General features: G+C 56.7%; 1 protein-coding gene across 3 annotated transcripts; it reads right to left on the bottom strand.

Moving 5' to 3' along the window:
- Positions 1–2,305: 2,305 nt before the first annotated feature.
- Positions 2,306–14,265, bottom strand: HSPBP1 (HSPA (Hsp70) binding protein 1). 3 transcript variants are annotated; one of them, XM_080643560.1, is made up of 8 exons: positions 14,106–14,265; positions 13,470–13,777; positions 9,713–9,917; positions 7,717–7,941; positions 5,671–5,826; positions 5,468–5,564; positions 4,920–5,031; positions 2,306–2,730 (listed from the first exon to the last, which is right to left on the bottom strand). In XM_080643560.1, the coding sequence occupies exons 2-8, from the start codon at positions 13,680–13,682 to the stop codon at positions 2,656–2,658; spliced, it is 1,083 nt and encodes a 360-aa protein (XP_080499686.1). In that variant the 5' UTR covers positions 13,683–13,777; positions 14,106–14,265; the 3' UTR covers positions 2,306–2,655. The 3 variants fall into 3 exon arrangements, with proteins under 3 accessions (XP_080499686.1, XP_080499687.1, XP_080499688.1); XM_080643561.1 differs by having other exon boundaries at positions 13,470–13,780; positions 14,106–14,246; XM_080643562.1 differs by having other exon boundaries at positions 14,101–14,240.
- Between the last annotated feature and the right edge of the window lie 2,309 nt (positions 14,266–16,574).

Here is a 16,574-nt window from a genome sequence, read left to right as displayed (position 1 = left end):
CGTGCGCGTGCGCGTGGGGCGCCCCGGCTTCTCCCGCCCCGCCCACCTAGACCAGCTCCGCCTCGGATGCGCCTGCGCCGCTAGGTGCCAACGGTCTCTCCCAGAATAAACCCTGGCAACCCAACGCGCAGGCGCCACCGCACACCCGGCGTTCTCTACGACTCCGTTCCTAAAACCAGAGCAAATCCGGCTCCAGGATTTCCCTTCCCACTTGCTTCAGGTGGCAGCCGGTCTCCATTCTCCCTCTTCCATTCATATTCCTTTCTAGTCCCGGGGTTCATCGCCTGGGGAATTCTTGCCGGTTTCTCTCCAGCCAGGGCCCGGGGCCTGGGTCCCGCCCGGTTATTTCTCTATTGCCCCGACGCCTTCTCCGGCTGCGGGATGACTTCAGTCCCACCACCAGGCATTCGCCCCGGCCGCGTCTTCATCACCGCACAAAAAAAAATCCTCTAGCCCAAACCGGTTTGGCTCAGTGGATAGAGCGTCGGCCTGCGGACTGAAGGGTCCCAGGTTCGATTCCGGTCAAGGGCATGTACCTTGGTTGCGGGCACATCCCCAGTGGGAGGTGTGCAGGAGGCAGCTGATCGATGTTTCTCTCTCATCGATGTTTCTAGCTCTCTATCCCTCTCCCTTCCTCTCTGTAAAAAATCAATAAAATATATTAAAAAAAAATATATATATATATATATATATTGATTTCAGAGAGGGAGAGAGAGAAACATCAATGATAAGAATCACTGATTGGCTGCCTCCTACATGCCCCACACTGGGGATGGAGCCCAATGCCCAGGCATGTGCCCTGACCGGGAATTGAACCGTGACCTCCTGGTTCATACATAGGTGGCCGCTCAACCACTGAGCCACACACACCTGCCAGGCAACTTTTATTTTTAGCCTGCAGAGTTACCTTTTTCATTTCAGTTACATTAAAAAAAAAATCTTTATTGATTTCAGAGAAGAAGAGAGAGGGAGAGATAGAAACATCAATGATGATAGGGAATCATTGATCGGCTGCCTCTTGCAAGCCCCCTAGTGGGGATTGAGCCCGCAACCCCGGCATGTGCCCTTGACGGGAATCGAACCGGGGGCCCTTCAGTCTGCAGACAGACCACTCTATCCACTGAGCCACACCGGCCAGGGCTCAAGGACATTTAATTGAGTCACGTTGAATACACTTTCCTGATACATCTGTTAGCTTCTAATGGCCCTAATCTTTGTCATTTCCTTGCGCTCCCTGATTACCACATGTCCGTAATTAGATTTTCCAGCCACGTCTCATCTGGTCTTGCTATTTCCAGTGTATCTGTTGCCATGGGATGGGATGCTTTTTCGGTCCTTGCCTCAGGTGGGAATGTGGAGTGACAGACCACCGCCACCTCAGGGGCACGTGGCGTGGTCACAGCTTGGAGCTGCAGGGTGAAGTCGGAGGCCCGTGCTCGCCCTGTGCTGTCTGTGACCACGTGGACGGGGGTGTGGGGTGCGGGGGTGGAATAGCACAAGGCTATGGCCACTTTCTGTGAGTGGCGTTAATAGGAACAGAGGTGGCACTTGAGCTCCGATTCTTGGGATCCTGTAACCACCTTTCCACTTACCCTGAATTTGGCAAGAGAGGTGAAAATAATGGGTCCCTCCCAAATCCCAGGAGGGCAAGGAAATTGCACCGGAATTAGTCTGGCAACAGGCGGGCCTAGGAAGCCAGTTTACAGGGCAGAGGAACGCGGTTTGGGGTGTAGCCCAGGTCTGAATCCTGGCTGGGTGACCTTGGCCATGGACTAACCACCCTGGGCTCAGCTTCCTCGTCTGGAAAATGATAGCGGTCAGGGCTGTTGGTCGCTACCGGTGAAACCTTTACCTGATCTGAAAAGCAACTTATTGAAGGAGGCGAGGCAGTCCCTCTCCCCGCACCCCAGATCTGAGAAGGCAGGAGAGAAGGCGGGGTGCTTTGCAGATGGGAACGTACCCCACGCCCAACCAGGGGCCACCAGGGGCTGTCCCAGCGCACGGGCCAGCCTCCGCCCTCTGGGCAGCACCACCCGCTCTTGGTGCACCTGCTCCCTCCCACCTGTCAGCAGCTCCCCACGCAGGGAGGGCTCTGATTGGCGGGGCTGAAGTCACATGACACACACCTTGCACTGGATGCTGGGAAAGAGGAGGGCTTCAGCCCTGGGGCCTGCAGTGTGAAAATCTACCATTTGGGTTTCCCGGAATGGAGGAGAAATCAGCGAGGATGGGTGGCCAAGAAAAGGAGTGGGTGTGCCCCCCACTCCCTCGAGAGAGGCTGGGAAAATGACAGGCAACAATGACTCTGGGTTTCAGAGAGCAGCACTTTATTCCCAGGTCCCGCCCACTCCCGTCCCTCCAGGGGCTCCCCGGGCCCCTAGGATGGAGCCCCTCCTCCCCGCCCCAGGCACCCTCCAGGGGAGGTGACAGAGGCTGCTGCGAAGGAGGGAGAGCAACACCTTTATTGGAAGACAGTGTGGACGCTAGGGGGGTGGAGTGAGAGCAAGGGGGGGTCCGAGGGGCCCGAGCCTTTCTCAGGGCCCCTCCAGGGGGCTGAGCAGAGGCGGCCGGCACCAGCGGCCCTGCTCTCCCTTGGGAGAGGAGGGAGGCCAGAGGCCCAGGGTTCCCACGGAGAGGGGCCGGAAGCCGCCGGGTTCACCGATCCATGCTGTCGTCCGTGGGGCTGGAGAAGCAGGTCTGTAGCAGCTTTTCGCAGAACTCCAGCTCCTCCTGGATCGGGGCGAGAGCGGCAGCCCTGAGTGCCGAGGCCGGGCCCTGCCTCCAACAAGCCCCCACCAAGACAGCTCCATTTCGAGGCCCGGCCCCTGCCGGCCGAAGCCTTCCGGGCTTCTCCGACCTCTGCTCAGACCCATGGTTCACTCCTTCTCTTCTCCCCCACATCCGGACTCCTGCACTGGACCCCAGGGTCCCCCAGCCTCCGGTCACCCCCCACCGCTCTGTCCTCACATCAGCTCACTCAGGCTCCTTCTAGCTCCCTGACACCACTCACCCTACTTATCCCACTGAAAACCCTCCCACGGATACAGACTCCAGAAGCCTCCTGGAGCAAGCACTGAAGGTGTCTGACCGCAGACACATACAAGGTGTCTGTCCAGCACAAAGATGCCAGAAACAGAAAGGAAAGAGAACCAAGTTGGCGGTAAAAATAATTGCGACTCAACACGCCGGGGTAACATGCTTAAGGATGTGCCTGAGCAGTTAACAAGAAAGGAAAATGATGCCCGGCCGGCGTGGCTCAGTGGTAGAGCGTTGACCTATGAACCAGGAGGTCAAGGTTCAATTCCCAGTCAGGACACATGCCCATGTTGCGGGCTCGATCCCCAGTGTGGGGCGTGCAGGAGGCAGCCGATCCATGAGTCTCTCTCATCTCATCATTGATGTTTCTATCACTCTCCCTCTCCCTTTCTCTCTGAAATCAATAAAAATGTATTAAAAAAAAAAAAAAAAGGAAAAAGATGCCCAACTTTACTCGGGAGAAACGCAAATGGCAGCGGAATCCACCCATCAGCTTGAAAAAAGGCCCGATGGTCTGGGGCCAGCCTGGCCAGGACGCTGGGGCCCTTGTGGCTGCACTGTGGACCAGTTCAACCCCAGGGAGAGCAATTCGGCAGTCAATGGCCCTTCGTCCTGTAACTTCACCTTTTGCTGTTGTTAATCCTCACCTGCGGATATTTTCCCACTGGTTTTTAGAGAAAATGGAAGGGAGCGGAGAGACACAGAGAGAGAAACATTGATGTGAAAGAGAGACATCGCCTGGCTGCCTCCACAGAGCCAGGGATCGAGCCTGCAACCGAGGTGCGTGCCCTTTGACCCGAATCGAATTTGAGACCCTTCAGTCCGCAGGCCGATGACCTAGCCACTGAGCCACACGGGCTAGGGCGTAACTTTCCCCTTATGGTACTTTATCTTGGCCTCTCCCTTCCTAGAACTTTGTTGTGTAGACGTACACAGAGAAAGCAACACACGCGAGAGGCTATTCTTTTAGCAGCTGGTGCTCAGGATGGAAGCAACCCGCATGTCTCTCAAGAAGGGCAGCGTGCCCTGACCAGTGTGGCTCAGTGGATAGAGCGTCGGCCTGCAGACTGAAGGGTCCCGGGTTCGATTCCGGTCAAGGACATGTACCTGGGTTGCAGGCACATCCCCAGTGGGAGGTGTGCAGGAGGCAGCTGATTGATGTTTCTTTCTCATCGATGTTTCTAACTATCTATCCTCTCCCTTTCCTCTCTGTAAGAAATCAATAAAATATATTAAAAAAAAAAAGAAGAAGAAGAAGAAGAAGGGCAGCGACACGAGGAGAGAGGAAGGAGCAGGCGCCTGAGACGCCAGGAAAGGGGGGGCCAGGCACACACGGCGTCAGGACAGGCTCCGAGGGCAGCACGTGGGGAAGGAAGGAGAAGTCACAGGCACGTGTGCGTCTCTGTGCACAGAGCACCCCCGGGAAGCCACGCACCGGGAGAGGCGCGGGGGCTCGGGACAGGCTGTGCTCCCCACTGACCTGCGGGCTCGTTAGCGATGTAAATACCTGAGCTACTCACCACTCGTTACTTAACATCGCTACTAGCTAAGGAGCTATGACTGATTTCCCATCTATTTCACAGGCTCCTGAGTTTGATCACTGTTGCCTAATATCTACTGAGTTACTTACCATGTACTTGTTACTTATCCGTTTAAAGATGTAATTGGCTGCTATTGATCATTTACTTATTGACCCAATATTTAATTACCAAACACTGAACACGATGTACACGATGTGGATAGTGATTAAATGAGTTCGTTAGCCCTTTAAGAAACTCGAGAGGCCCTCCTGCGGTGGCAGTGGTGTTGGCTGCACGGTGATGGGAGACGGGAATGAACAGGAACAGCGTGGAGAACAGACGGGGGAGCGGGGGGCGGCCCACCTGGTACTCCTCGTGCTGCTGCAGCAGCTGGCAGCGGTGCCGGAGCAGCTCCTCCAGGCCCAGCTCGGGCTCCCGGCACTCCCGCACGCCCTGGGGGAAGTCTGTCACCAGGCTGCGGGCACAGGACAGCAGTTCTTGGCACCTCCCTCCCTCCACACACCCACCCTCCCTGGGAGCCAGGGAAAGACAGTGCCCCACACCGAACCCCAGGCTCCCCCGCTGCAAAGCGGGTCTCATGGGACTTGCACAAAACGGGGCACTTGACACAGGGCCCCGCCGGGGCTGCCGCCGCTCACTCGGCTGCCCCATCCTGTCGTTTTCTCAGACACTGATTCACTTGGACCGTGGGGGTGGGGGTGGAAGAGCCTCTCCCCCTCCTCCTGCGTCACTCCCCTTACAGGTGAGGAAACTGAGGCCCAGAGAGGGCCAGCACTCCCCAGGGGGAAGCCCCAGACTCCTGGGTCCCAGGAAAGAGGAGGCCGGAGCCCAGTGGTGCATTGTGGGAGGGGGGCACCCGCCCGGAACGTGCTCCCTCGGGGCCGGCGCACCTGCACAGGGCTCCAAGCACGTGCTCGTGGAAGGGGCTGTGTTCTGTCCGGACGAGGGCCACCAGCTGCTGGACCATCCCCATGGAGCACAGGGTCCCTGGGGGAAGGACTCGGGGTCAGAGGGAGCCCCCCCTCCTCGGTGCACTCCCTGCCCCCGCCACCATCCTCCAGGACCATCCCAGCCCCTGCCCTGGCCACCCCACCTTTGTGTTCTGGGTGGCCCACCAGCAGGTTCTGCAGCAGGAAGGCTGACTTGACCTTGAGCTTTTGCACCTGCTGCTGCATGGCCCGCATCAACACAGAGAAGCCGTCCAGCCGGAGGAACTGCAGCAACCCAGCCTCCTGCTCCCGGACGAGGCCTGGGGAGGGGAGAGAGGATGGGCCTCAAAGTCAGTGACCATCATGGCCACCATCACCACCATCACCATCATCACCATCACCACCATCACTATCATCACCACCATCATCACCATCACCACCATCATCATTAACATCATTACCATCATCACCATCACCACCACCATCACCAACATCATCATTAACATCATTACCATCATCACCACCATCATCACCATCATCACCATCATCATCATCACCATCATCATCACCATCATCACCACCATCACCATCACCATCATCACCAACATCATCACCATCAACACCACCATCACCATCATCACCAACATCATCGCCATCATCACCATCATCACCACTATCATCACCACCACCACCATCATCACCATCATCACCAACATCATCACCATCATCACCACCATCATCACCACCATCACCATCACCACCACCATCACCATCATCAATTTTTATGGTCCTGTGCTTCACAAGCATTATCTTTTCTTAAAGGTACATATATTTTTAAATATATTTTTATTGATTTCAGAGAAAGGGAGAGGGAGAGAGAGAGAGAAACATCAGTGATGAGAGAGAATCACTGATTGGCTGCCTCCTGAACACGCACCACTGGGGACAGAACCAAAACCTGGGCATGTGCTCTGACCGAGAATCAACTGTGACTCCTGGTTGGTAGGTCGATGCTCAACCATGGAGCCACGCTGGCTGGGCTTGAAGGTGTATTTTCACTGATACAATTAATGCAAGCCATTTGAAGAAGACTGTCCATCTGTCCCCTACCAGGCTCTGGTCTTGGTACCTCTGGGGCACCAAGTCCCTCCTCTGTCAGCCCTTCCCTGCGGAGCTGCCCCGGGCCTGTCTGTCCATCTGTCTCCCTATTTTTGGATGTGACTTTCCAAATGCGTCTCCTCCAAGCCTCCTTCCCTCACCCTCGCCAGAACTCCTTCCTTCCTCCCAGAACCTCCTGTCCACGCCTCCCCCATCCTTATCCCAGGTGACATAGCAACCGAGCAAGCCAACAACCGGTTGACTGGTTGCTATGATGCACACTGACCACCAGGGGCAAGCGTTCAACGCAGGAGTTGCCTGCCAGTGGTCAGTGCGACAGCTGGCACAAGTCTGTATCGCAGAGCCAACCTCCTGCAGTCCCTCCCCCAGGCCAGCGGCCCCGTTCGGCCCTGATCACTGGCCAGGCCGAGGGACTCCACCAGTGCATGAATTCGTGCACCAGGCCTCTAGTAAATATATATTTGGTCTCTGTCCCCCACTCCTGAAACTGAGTCCCTAAATCCCTTGGAATTTCCTGGTAATATGAGAATCTTTTCTTCTTTTTAAAAAATTTTAAAAATTGGTATTAGGAAGAGAAAAAGAAACATCGGTGTGAGAGATGCAGCGATTGGCTGCCTCCCTCATGCACCCTGACCGGGATGGAACCTACAACCCCGGTATGTGTCCTGACGGGGAATCGAACCCACAACCTTCCGGTACATGGGACAATGCTCCAACCACCTGAGCCACACCAGCCAGGCGAGCATCCTTTCTCCTAATGATGTGGCTCTGGGTGGGCTCCAGGAAGAGGACGGGTCACCTGAAGGACCAATCCACACCAGAAACGGAAACCAGCCCCGCCCACACGCTCGTCACTGAAGCTGAGTGACAGCCCTGTGTCCCGAGGACCCGGCTCTCCGACCGGCAGGAGGTGGGCGAGCTCGCCACCCTGTTCCCAGCACCCGGCACGGACCCTGACAGGCACTGCGGGTAAATGAACAAAGGAGGCCCCTCTCCCTCTGCCCCCAGCAGATCCCTACAGGGCCCGCCTCCGGGGCCAGCTCCGGGCCTTGGGGACCCAGGCCCCTCCCCAGCGGGCCCGGGACACTCACAGGAGATGGCGAAGAGGGCCTTGACGCGCACCGAGTCGCAGGGGTCCCGGTCGAGCAGCCGCAGCAGCTTGCGCAGGGCGCCCAGGCCCAGCACCTGCTCCTGGATGGCCGCCACGTTCTGGCTGCACGTGCCGATGAGCTGGGCCGCCCGCCACCGCAGCCCCGCGGGCCCCGCCTCCAGGTACCGGCCCACCAGCAGGTGCATGCCCGACAGCTGGCAGAAGTCTGTGCCGCAGAGGGGGTGGGGAGAGAGCCAGTGTTAGGGCTGAGCTGTGCCAAACCCATTCCTTGAAGCCCTCACCCCCTCAGGATGTGCTGTGTCTGGAAATGGGGCCTAAGATAGGTGAGTAAGGTGACATGACATCACAGGGTGGCCCCAGAGGACTGGCGCCCTTACAAGAAGCATAGGACACGGATACCCCAGGGGGAAGACCATGTGAGGACACGGGAGGGGACAGCCACGTGAGAGCCAAGGAGAGGGGCCTCCGAAGCAGCCAACCCTGCCGACGCCTGGATCTCGGACTTCCAGCCTCCAGGCTGTGAGGTGCATGTCTGCTGTTTAATTTCTTTTTAAATATATTTTTATTGACTTCAGAGAGGAAGGGAGAGGGAGAGAAAGAGAGAAACATCAATGATGAGAATCAATGATCGGCTGCCTCCTGCACGCCCCCTACTGGAGATCGAGCCTGCCACCCGGGAATTGAACCCTGACCTCTTGGTTCGTAGGTCGAAACTTAATCACTGAGCCACGCCTGCCGGGCCATGTCTGCTGTTTAAACTGCCCAGCCCGAGGTCCTTGGTTATGGCAGGCCTGGGGGCAGGCCGGCTCCCTGGGGCCTGCGACCTGTGCTGGCTCTCTCCAGCACCAGCCGGGGTCCCTCCAGGTCGCTGTGTCTCCACAAGGTCAGCACGTGGGGGTTAGGTCCCAGGCTCCAGCCGGGAGACGCCAGCGCTGACCCCCACACGCCCTATCTTGGCCACAACCAGCACAGCCGTGGGAGAACCACACACTGGGCCGTGGTCGCAGGCCACGTTCGTGCAGATCAGGTGGTGTTGGGGAGAGAGTTACCCCAGAGTCACCAATGGCCACTCCTAGGTACACCCCCAGGCCTCGAGTGCGGGGCTCAGGCAGAAACTCAGACGCCCGCATCCACAGACAGCCAAAGGGGACACGCCCCAGGCGCCCGCCGCCCGCGCTCGCTCTCCACACCACGGGGCACCAGCGCCCAAAGGAATCAAGTTCCAGGTCGGCTACAACCTGGAAGGACCCTGAACACTTCACACCGGGTGGGGAAGGCCACGTGTGCTATGATCCCATCGGCGTGAAACGTCCACGACAAACCCACGCGCTCGATGACCCCCCACGGCCCTCCATGGGACGTGCCACCCCTCCTTCCTCGGATTCTGCAGCATTTAACACAGGCCCACGGCGCCCACCTCGGCCTGCGTGCCCTGCACGCCCAGCGTCCCTTCCCAGCCCTCGCCCCTCCCCCCTGCGCAGGGCTGGCCGTGCTGCTGGTCCTGAGCACCCGCACGTTCCTGCCCCAGGGCCTTTGCACGGGCCGCCCCCTCCTCCTGGCCTGCTTTCTCCAGGGCCAGCCCTAATCCCCCGACTCAGTGCTCACTTCAGGCTCTGATCCAATGGCGCCCCTCGGGAGGCCTCCTCTCTCACGCCAGGGAGTGCCAGTGGGCTCCCAGCAGGCCCGGGCGCAATGGCCAGCTTGCGGGTGGATCCGGGAGGTCGTGGACTGAACCTGTCCCAGGCTGGCTGCGTCCGGGGACAGAAGGTGCCATCATGGCTCCTGAGGGCATGGGGACCACACAGAGAGGGACAGGGCAGGCCCACCTGGGCTGGAGTCAGAGCCAGCCTGCAGGTGGACAGGCTGGAGGCGGAGAGGCTGGAGAGGAAGCTAAGACCAAGGCCGCGGGCTGAGGAGGAGGCCAGGCAGGAGGGGGACCAGGAGGCAGAGGGGCGGGGGGGAGGGGGGACGGGTACCTGCAGCGTTGTCCATGTTCTCACACAGGTCAGCCAGCAGCTCCAGGGCCCCCTCGCGCTCCTGCTGGTCGATGGCCAGCTCAGCCTCGCCGGCCGAGGCGGGTGTGGGCTGGGACAGCACTCGGAGGCAGTTCTTCATCTGCTCCACCTCCTCCCGCTGGCCCCGGCAGGCGGCCGACATGGCCTCCTGCAGCCACTGGCGCCTCTGGGGGACAAGGTGGGGTGCATTAATCAATAAGCTCAGTCCTGAGTACCGGTCATTAGTGATGATTGCCAGCATCGGAGTGCCGACAATGCCTTCAGTCCACAGGCATCTATGGAGCTTCATTTCTACGGACAGACGTGTCTAGACACGAGCTCGAGAGACACGGCTGTGGGGCGGGGCAGAGAGGAGGCAGGGCTCCCCGCTGTCTGTCCTGACTCCCGAGAAGGAGATGGAGAAGAGGGCGGGGCAGCAGCTGTAGGGCAGGAGGAGATTAGAACTTGTTTTTTTGTTTATATATTTCTTTATTGGATTCAGAGAGGAAGGGAGAGGGAGAGAGAGAGAAAAATCAATGATGAGAGAGGATCATGGAGTGGCTGCCTCCTGCATGCCCCCCCCCCCCAGGGATGGAGCCCGCAACCTGGGCACGTGCCCTGACCGGGAATCGAACCCTGACCTCCTGGTTCATGGGTCGACGCTCAACCACTGAGCCAGACCGTCTGAGCTGTTTGTTTGGTTTTTGAGAGAGGGAGACGGGGCGAGAAACAATGGCTTCTTGTTCCACCCCTCCATGCATTCATTGATTCTTGCATGTGCCCTGACCTGGGATCGAACCCGCAACCTTGAGCGTATCAGGACGATGCTCTAACCCACTTAGCTGCCCGCCTAGGGCCTAGAGCTTGTTGTTAACACGTTATGTTTGAGGGATCGATGCCGGAGGTTGAGCAGCACCCCTGACCACCACCCGCGAGTCTCCCACGTGGCCAGGTCTCCCTGCTGGATCCAACCGCCCCAGGAGAGGGCCCCTGGCCGGCAGCGGCACGTTTGAGAGCCCTCAGGTAAAACCCCTGCAGGCCATGAGCTCACACAGGAAGGGAGTGCAAACCAGAGAGAGGCCCGGCCTGGCCGGTGTGGCTCAGTTGGTTGAGCGTCGTCCCGAGGACTAAGAGATCACAGGTTCGATTCCAGGTCAGGGCACACGTCCAGGATTTCGGACTTGACCCCCAGTAGGGGGCCTGCATGAGCAGCCAGTCAATGTTTCTATCTCTCTCTCCTTTCCCTCCCTCTCTCTCTTAAAAAAACAAAACAAACAAACAGTAAAAATATATTTTAGCCCTAACCGGTTGGGCTCAGTGGATAGAGCGTTGGCCTGCGGACTCAAGGGTCCCAGGTTCGATTCCGGTCCAGGGCATGTCCCTTGGTTGCGGGCACATCCCCAGTAGGAGGTGTGCAGGAGGCAGCTGATCGATGTTTCTCTCTCATCGATGTTTCTAACTCTCTGTCCCTCTCCCTTCCTCTCTGTAAAAAATCAATAAAATATATTTAAAATATACATATATATATATATATATATATATATATATGTATTTTTTTTTTTTTAATAAATAATGAGGCCCCGCTGGCATGGCTCAGTGGTAGAGCCTCCCCCTATGAGCCAGGAGGTCATGGTTCGATTCCCAGTCAGGGCACATGCCCGGGTTTTGAGCTCGATTCCCCGTGCGGGGTGGGCAGGAGGCAGCCGATCAATAATTCTCTCTCATCGTTGATATTTCTCTCTCGCTACCCCTCTCCCTTCCTCTCTGAAATCAATAAAAATATAATTTACAAAAAAATAGAAGATAATGAGGAAGAGGAGAGTCCTAGCGCCTCCATCATTGAGAGGCTGGAGCACATGGAAGACCAAGAGAGGAAATGGGGAGGAAGGGCCCGTGGGGAGGGGGAGGACCAGGACACGGTGCTGCTCTGAAGCCAGGTGAAGAAGGAGAGGAGGAAGGGGCAGTCCCGATGCTGCCATCCCACCAGATACGGTGAGAGCCCAGAACTGGCCACCGGGATTTTTTCCTCCTTTTTCTCGGATGCACAGTCTTCGTGTTAACGGCTCACACTCGTCTGAGGGCTCTGCAGACACAGCGCTGGATAAATGCGGGCAGGAGGCTAATCGTTCTGGGCCTGTTTCCCAGCTCACTGTCCTAAAGGTTCAAAGACATCCTGGATGTACCTGCATGAGCAGGAGCTTTTGTATACAGGAGGTATTGGGGGTTTCGGCTCCAGACCACAGCAATAAAGCGAGTATCACAAGAAAGCCAGCCCTCTATCCCTCTCCCTTCCCCTCTGTAAAAAATTAATAGAATATATTTAAAAAAAAAAGAAAGAACGACAGTCCTGATCTTTTTGCTGGTGGAGGATCTGGCCTTCAGTTTGTAAGAGAGACATCCGTGAAGCACAGTAAAATGAGGTATGCCTGAACTGCAACCACCATCACTAACGAAATGTCATTATAGCCACTGTTGCTATTAATCTCCAAAACAACCCACTTCACAGATGTGAAAACCGAGGCACAGAGAGGTTGTGACTTGCCCAAGATCACACAGTCAGCCATCTGCAAAGCCTGTGGTCAGATCTAAGCAGTCTATCCACAGAGCCTGGTGCTTTTTAAAAGTATATATTTATTATTGCCCTGGCAGGTTTGGCTTAGTGCAGTGGTCGGCAAACCGCGGCTCGCGAGCCACATGCGGCTCTTTGGCCCTTTGCGTGTGGCTCTTCCACAAAATACCACGGCCTGGTCGAGTCTATTTTGAAGAAGTGGCGTTAGAAGAAGTTTAAGTTTAAAAAATTTGGCTCTCCAAAGAAATCTCAATCGTCGTACTGTTGATATTTGGCTCTGTTGACTAATGAGTTTGCCGACCACTGGCTTAGTGGATAGAGCGTCAGCCTGTGGACTCAAGGATCCTGGGTTCCATTCCAGTCAGGGGCACATGCCTGGGTTTCGGGCTCGGTCCCCAGTAGGGGGTGTGCAGGAGGCAGCTGATGGGTGGTTCCCTCTCATCATTGATATTACTATCTCTCTCTTCCTTTCCCTTCCTATCTGAAATCAATAAAAATATTTAAAAAATACTTAGTATAATTATTATCGATTTTAGACAGAGAAAGGAGATAGAAGCATTGATGACAGAGAAATGCTGATCAGCTGCCTCCTGCAAGCCTCCCACCCGGGCATCAAGCCCACAACCCGGGCATGTGCCCTGACCAGGAACCGAACAGGTGACCTCTAGGCGCCTGGGACCATCCTCAACCAACTGACCACCTGCCCTGGGCAAGCCTGTGCTCTGAATGAGCAGGCGCCCCAGCTGCCTGCAGGAGCGCTACTCACACTGCAACCTCAGAACCACCCTCAGAAGTGCCGTTATTCTTCTTATCATCACCAACTTGCAAATGAGGACCGTGAGGCCCAGAGCGTCTAAGTGACACCCCAAGGTCACACAGCTGGAAACCGCGGGATCCAGTCTTGTTTGCTTTTCTTTCTCCCACGAGGCCAGTCAGCCTCCCAGCATGGGACCCGGGGATCTGCCCCCTCAGACAGTTCTGAGATCTGACCTTCATTCCGGCTACAATGACCCCATCTGGCACAAATACAGACCACTGCGCCTTCACACCCGGACTCCCACCCCCGCACCTCCACACACACACACACTCCGGAAAACTCCCCAAGCCACGCTTCCCCAGATATAGCTGTCCCCACACCCCTCACCCAGCTTCTTGCACCCCACCCTTTACCTCCTCACTCATGGGTTCCGGAGGGGGGTCCGGCTCGTCAGAGCCCGCCGTGATGGCCATCTGCAGCAGGCCTTGCAGGTTGCGCGGGTGCGGGGGGTGGCCCGAGCCCCCCGCGGAGGAGCCGCCGCCGCCGCCGCCGCCGGAGGAGCAGCCCTGGGAGGCTGGGGGCAGCGCCAGGGGGAGGCGGCTGCCCCCCGAGCCTTGGTCCGCCATGGGCCGCTTGTGGAGAAGGGGAGAGTGTGTTGGGGGGTAGGGGATGGTCACCGCGGAAGTAGCTCTGGTGTCCTGGAGGGTCGACTCCTGGGGGTCTGCTGAGAAGGTGGCGTTTTAGGGGAGCTCGGCGCCTCCCCATGACACGGAACCACTCTGCCCACACCCACCTTAACCACTGCCCCCTTTCCTTCCTTCAAACCAGCGGGACCCTTCCCCAAAGCCACGAGCCCCGCCTCCCTCCCTAGCAACAGGCCCCACCCATTCTCCTAGCAACCCCCTCCCCTATGTCCAGTGCGCGCGTCCCCGTCTCTTAGCAACGCCGCTGTCCCGCCTCCAAAGCAACAAGCTTCCCCTTGGGTCGTCATATCAACGAATCTCCTCCCTCCTCTCCGAAGAAGGGAGCCAGAGCGGGGCGCACCTCACCTCTCCGGGCCTCGAGTCGCCGCCGCTACTGAAGACAGAGTCGCCCGCACCTGACTCCAGTGGGCGCCGCCATCTTGACCGGAAATACGCAGGTCTCATCGGGAAATTTCCGGCCGGCGCACCCACCCTCCTTCGTAGCTGGGGCGGAGGCGTTTGCTCTGCCCTTAAGCCCTACCCACCCCACCGGATACTGCTTTGGCCCCGCCCCTCTCCAGGCCACGCCCCTCGGCTGCCTCTCCCTCTAAGCCCCGCCCCGTCCCGCGTCCCGCCCCTTAGTGAGCCGGGTTTCTTCATCCTCCTTACAAGATCCAGCCCTGCCCTGATGTATGCCCCGCCCCTTCCGGGCTGGCTCCGCCTCCAAGAGGCCCCGCCCATACCCATGTTCCCGCCCTCTCCAACACTCTGCCCCTCCCCACCACCTGAGGTTCCCGCCCTTGTTCTAGGCCTTTCGGCCCCTCCCTTATCGTGACCACGCCCCTGCTCTGCCCCCGCCCCGCCCCTATCATTTGCAGGTTGAGCTGGTCGCTCACCTGCAGGCCTTTTCCCCTGCATCGGAGGCTCCACCCCACCATTTACTGGAGCCCAGCGTTCAGGTTACCCCTAACATCTGACCTAGGCCGCTTTTGACTCACCCCACCCCTTTTCTTGGCCGCAGTTTCCCCATCTACCCGCTCTCCACGCAGCAGCTCCTGTGCAGACCCTTCTTTTATACAAAAATATATTTTATTGATTTCAGAGAGGAAAGGAGAGGGAGAGAGAGAGGGAAACATCAATGATGAGAGAGAATCATGGATCGGCTGCCTCCTGCACGCCCCACACTGGGGATGGAGCCCACAACCCGGGGAATGTGCTCTGACCAGGAATCAAATCATGACTTCCTGGTTCATAGGTTGACGCTCAACCACTGAGCCAGGCCAGCCCGGCATGTGCAGACCCTTCTTATCACCCCTCTACCCCGTAAAATTTTCCCTGGGTCCTGCCAGGTGCAGAGGAGGGGGATTCTTGAAGCAAAATGCCCAGGCAAGTTTGTCTGGGAAGCTCCCAGCCTCCATGCACCAGATTCGGAGCTCGGGCTGGGAATGAGTCCCTGCAGGCCCGGTCTGCAGAAGTGTTTGCTTTGGGCTGGGCTTAAGGAAACACTAGTTCCAGTATCCCATCAGAGCCCCCCTTCCAGGAAAAGGTTGTAGCCAGCTTTATTGAGGCCCTCCATCTCAAATGTGTTGAGCTGCTGGGCCTGGGGTGTGCAGGGCGATATTTTAGGCTGAGATGGGAAGACGAACATATACTAGTGGGTCCTGTGTAAGCATGTGTGTGTGTGTGTGTGTGTGTGTGTGTGTGTGTGTGTGTGTAGTAGGATAACTATCAGACACGGGTCTGGGCCCATGGGCACCCTATTGTATTCCTTTCTTATGTCTGCTATTAACAAATTACTAAAAACCTTGGTGGCTAGCCTAACCGGTTTGGCTCAGTGGATAGAGCGTCGGCCTGTGGACTGAAGGGTCCCGGGTTCAATTCCGGTCAAGGGCACGTACCTTGGTTGTGGGCACATCCCCAGTGGGAGGTGTGCAGGAGGCAGCTGATCGATGTTTCTCTCTCATCGATGTTTCTGGCTCTCTATCCCTCTCCCTTCCTCTCTGTAAAATATCAATAAAATATATTCTATTTATTTATTTATTTTTAAATATATTTTATTGATTTTTTACAGAGAGGAAGGGAGAGAGATAGAGAGTTAGAAACATCGATGAGAGAGAAACATCGATCAGCTGCCTCCTGCACACCCCCTACTGGGGATGTGCCCGCAACCAAGGTACGTGCCCTTGACCGGAATCGAACCTGGGACCTTTCAGTCCTCAGGCTGACGCTCTATCCACTGAGCCAAACCAGTTTCGGCTCAATAAAATATATTTAAAAAAAAAAAAAAAGCCAAAACCGGTTTGGCTCAGTGGATAGAGCGTCGGCCTGCGGACTGAAAGGTCCCAGGTTCGATTCCGGTCAAGGGCACGTACCTTGGTTGCGGGCACATCCCCAGTAGGGGGTGTGCAGGAGGCAGCTGATCGATGTTTCTCTCTCATCGATGTTTCTAACTCTCTATCCCTCTCCCTTCCTCTCTGTGAAAAATCAATAAAATATATATTTTTTTAAAAATAAATAAAAAATAAAAAAAAAACCTTGGTGGCTTAAAACAACACAGATTTATTATTTTACCGTTCTGGAGATCAGAAGTCCTAAGTGGGTTTTGGACTCACGGACTTGCACTGGGCTAAAATCAAGCGGTCAGCCGGACTGTGTGACTTCCGGAGGCTCCAGGAGAGAACCTACCTTCTTGCCTTGTCCAGCTCGTGGAGGCCGCCTGCATTCCTTGGACTGTGGCCACATCCCTTCTGCTTCCCTGAGCCATCTCCGCTGACCCCGAACCTCCCACCTCCCTCTCCTAAGGACTCTTGTTATTACATTTAATGCCACTCAGAT

The sequence above is a fragment of the Plecotus auritus genome, assembly GCF_963455305.1.
Source record: "Plecotus auritus genome assembly, chromosome: 10".
Classification (NCBI taxonomy): domain Eukaryota; kingdom Metazoa; phylum Chordata; class Mammalia; order Chiroptera; family Vespertilionidae; genus Plecotus; species Plecotus auritus.
Note: the sequence above shows the minus strand (reverse complement) of the source record. Positions and strands in the feature narration are given on the sequence as shown.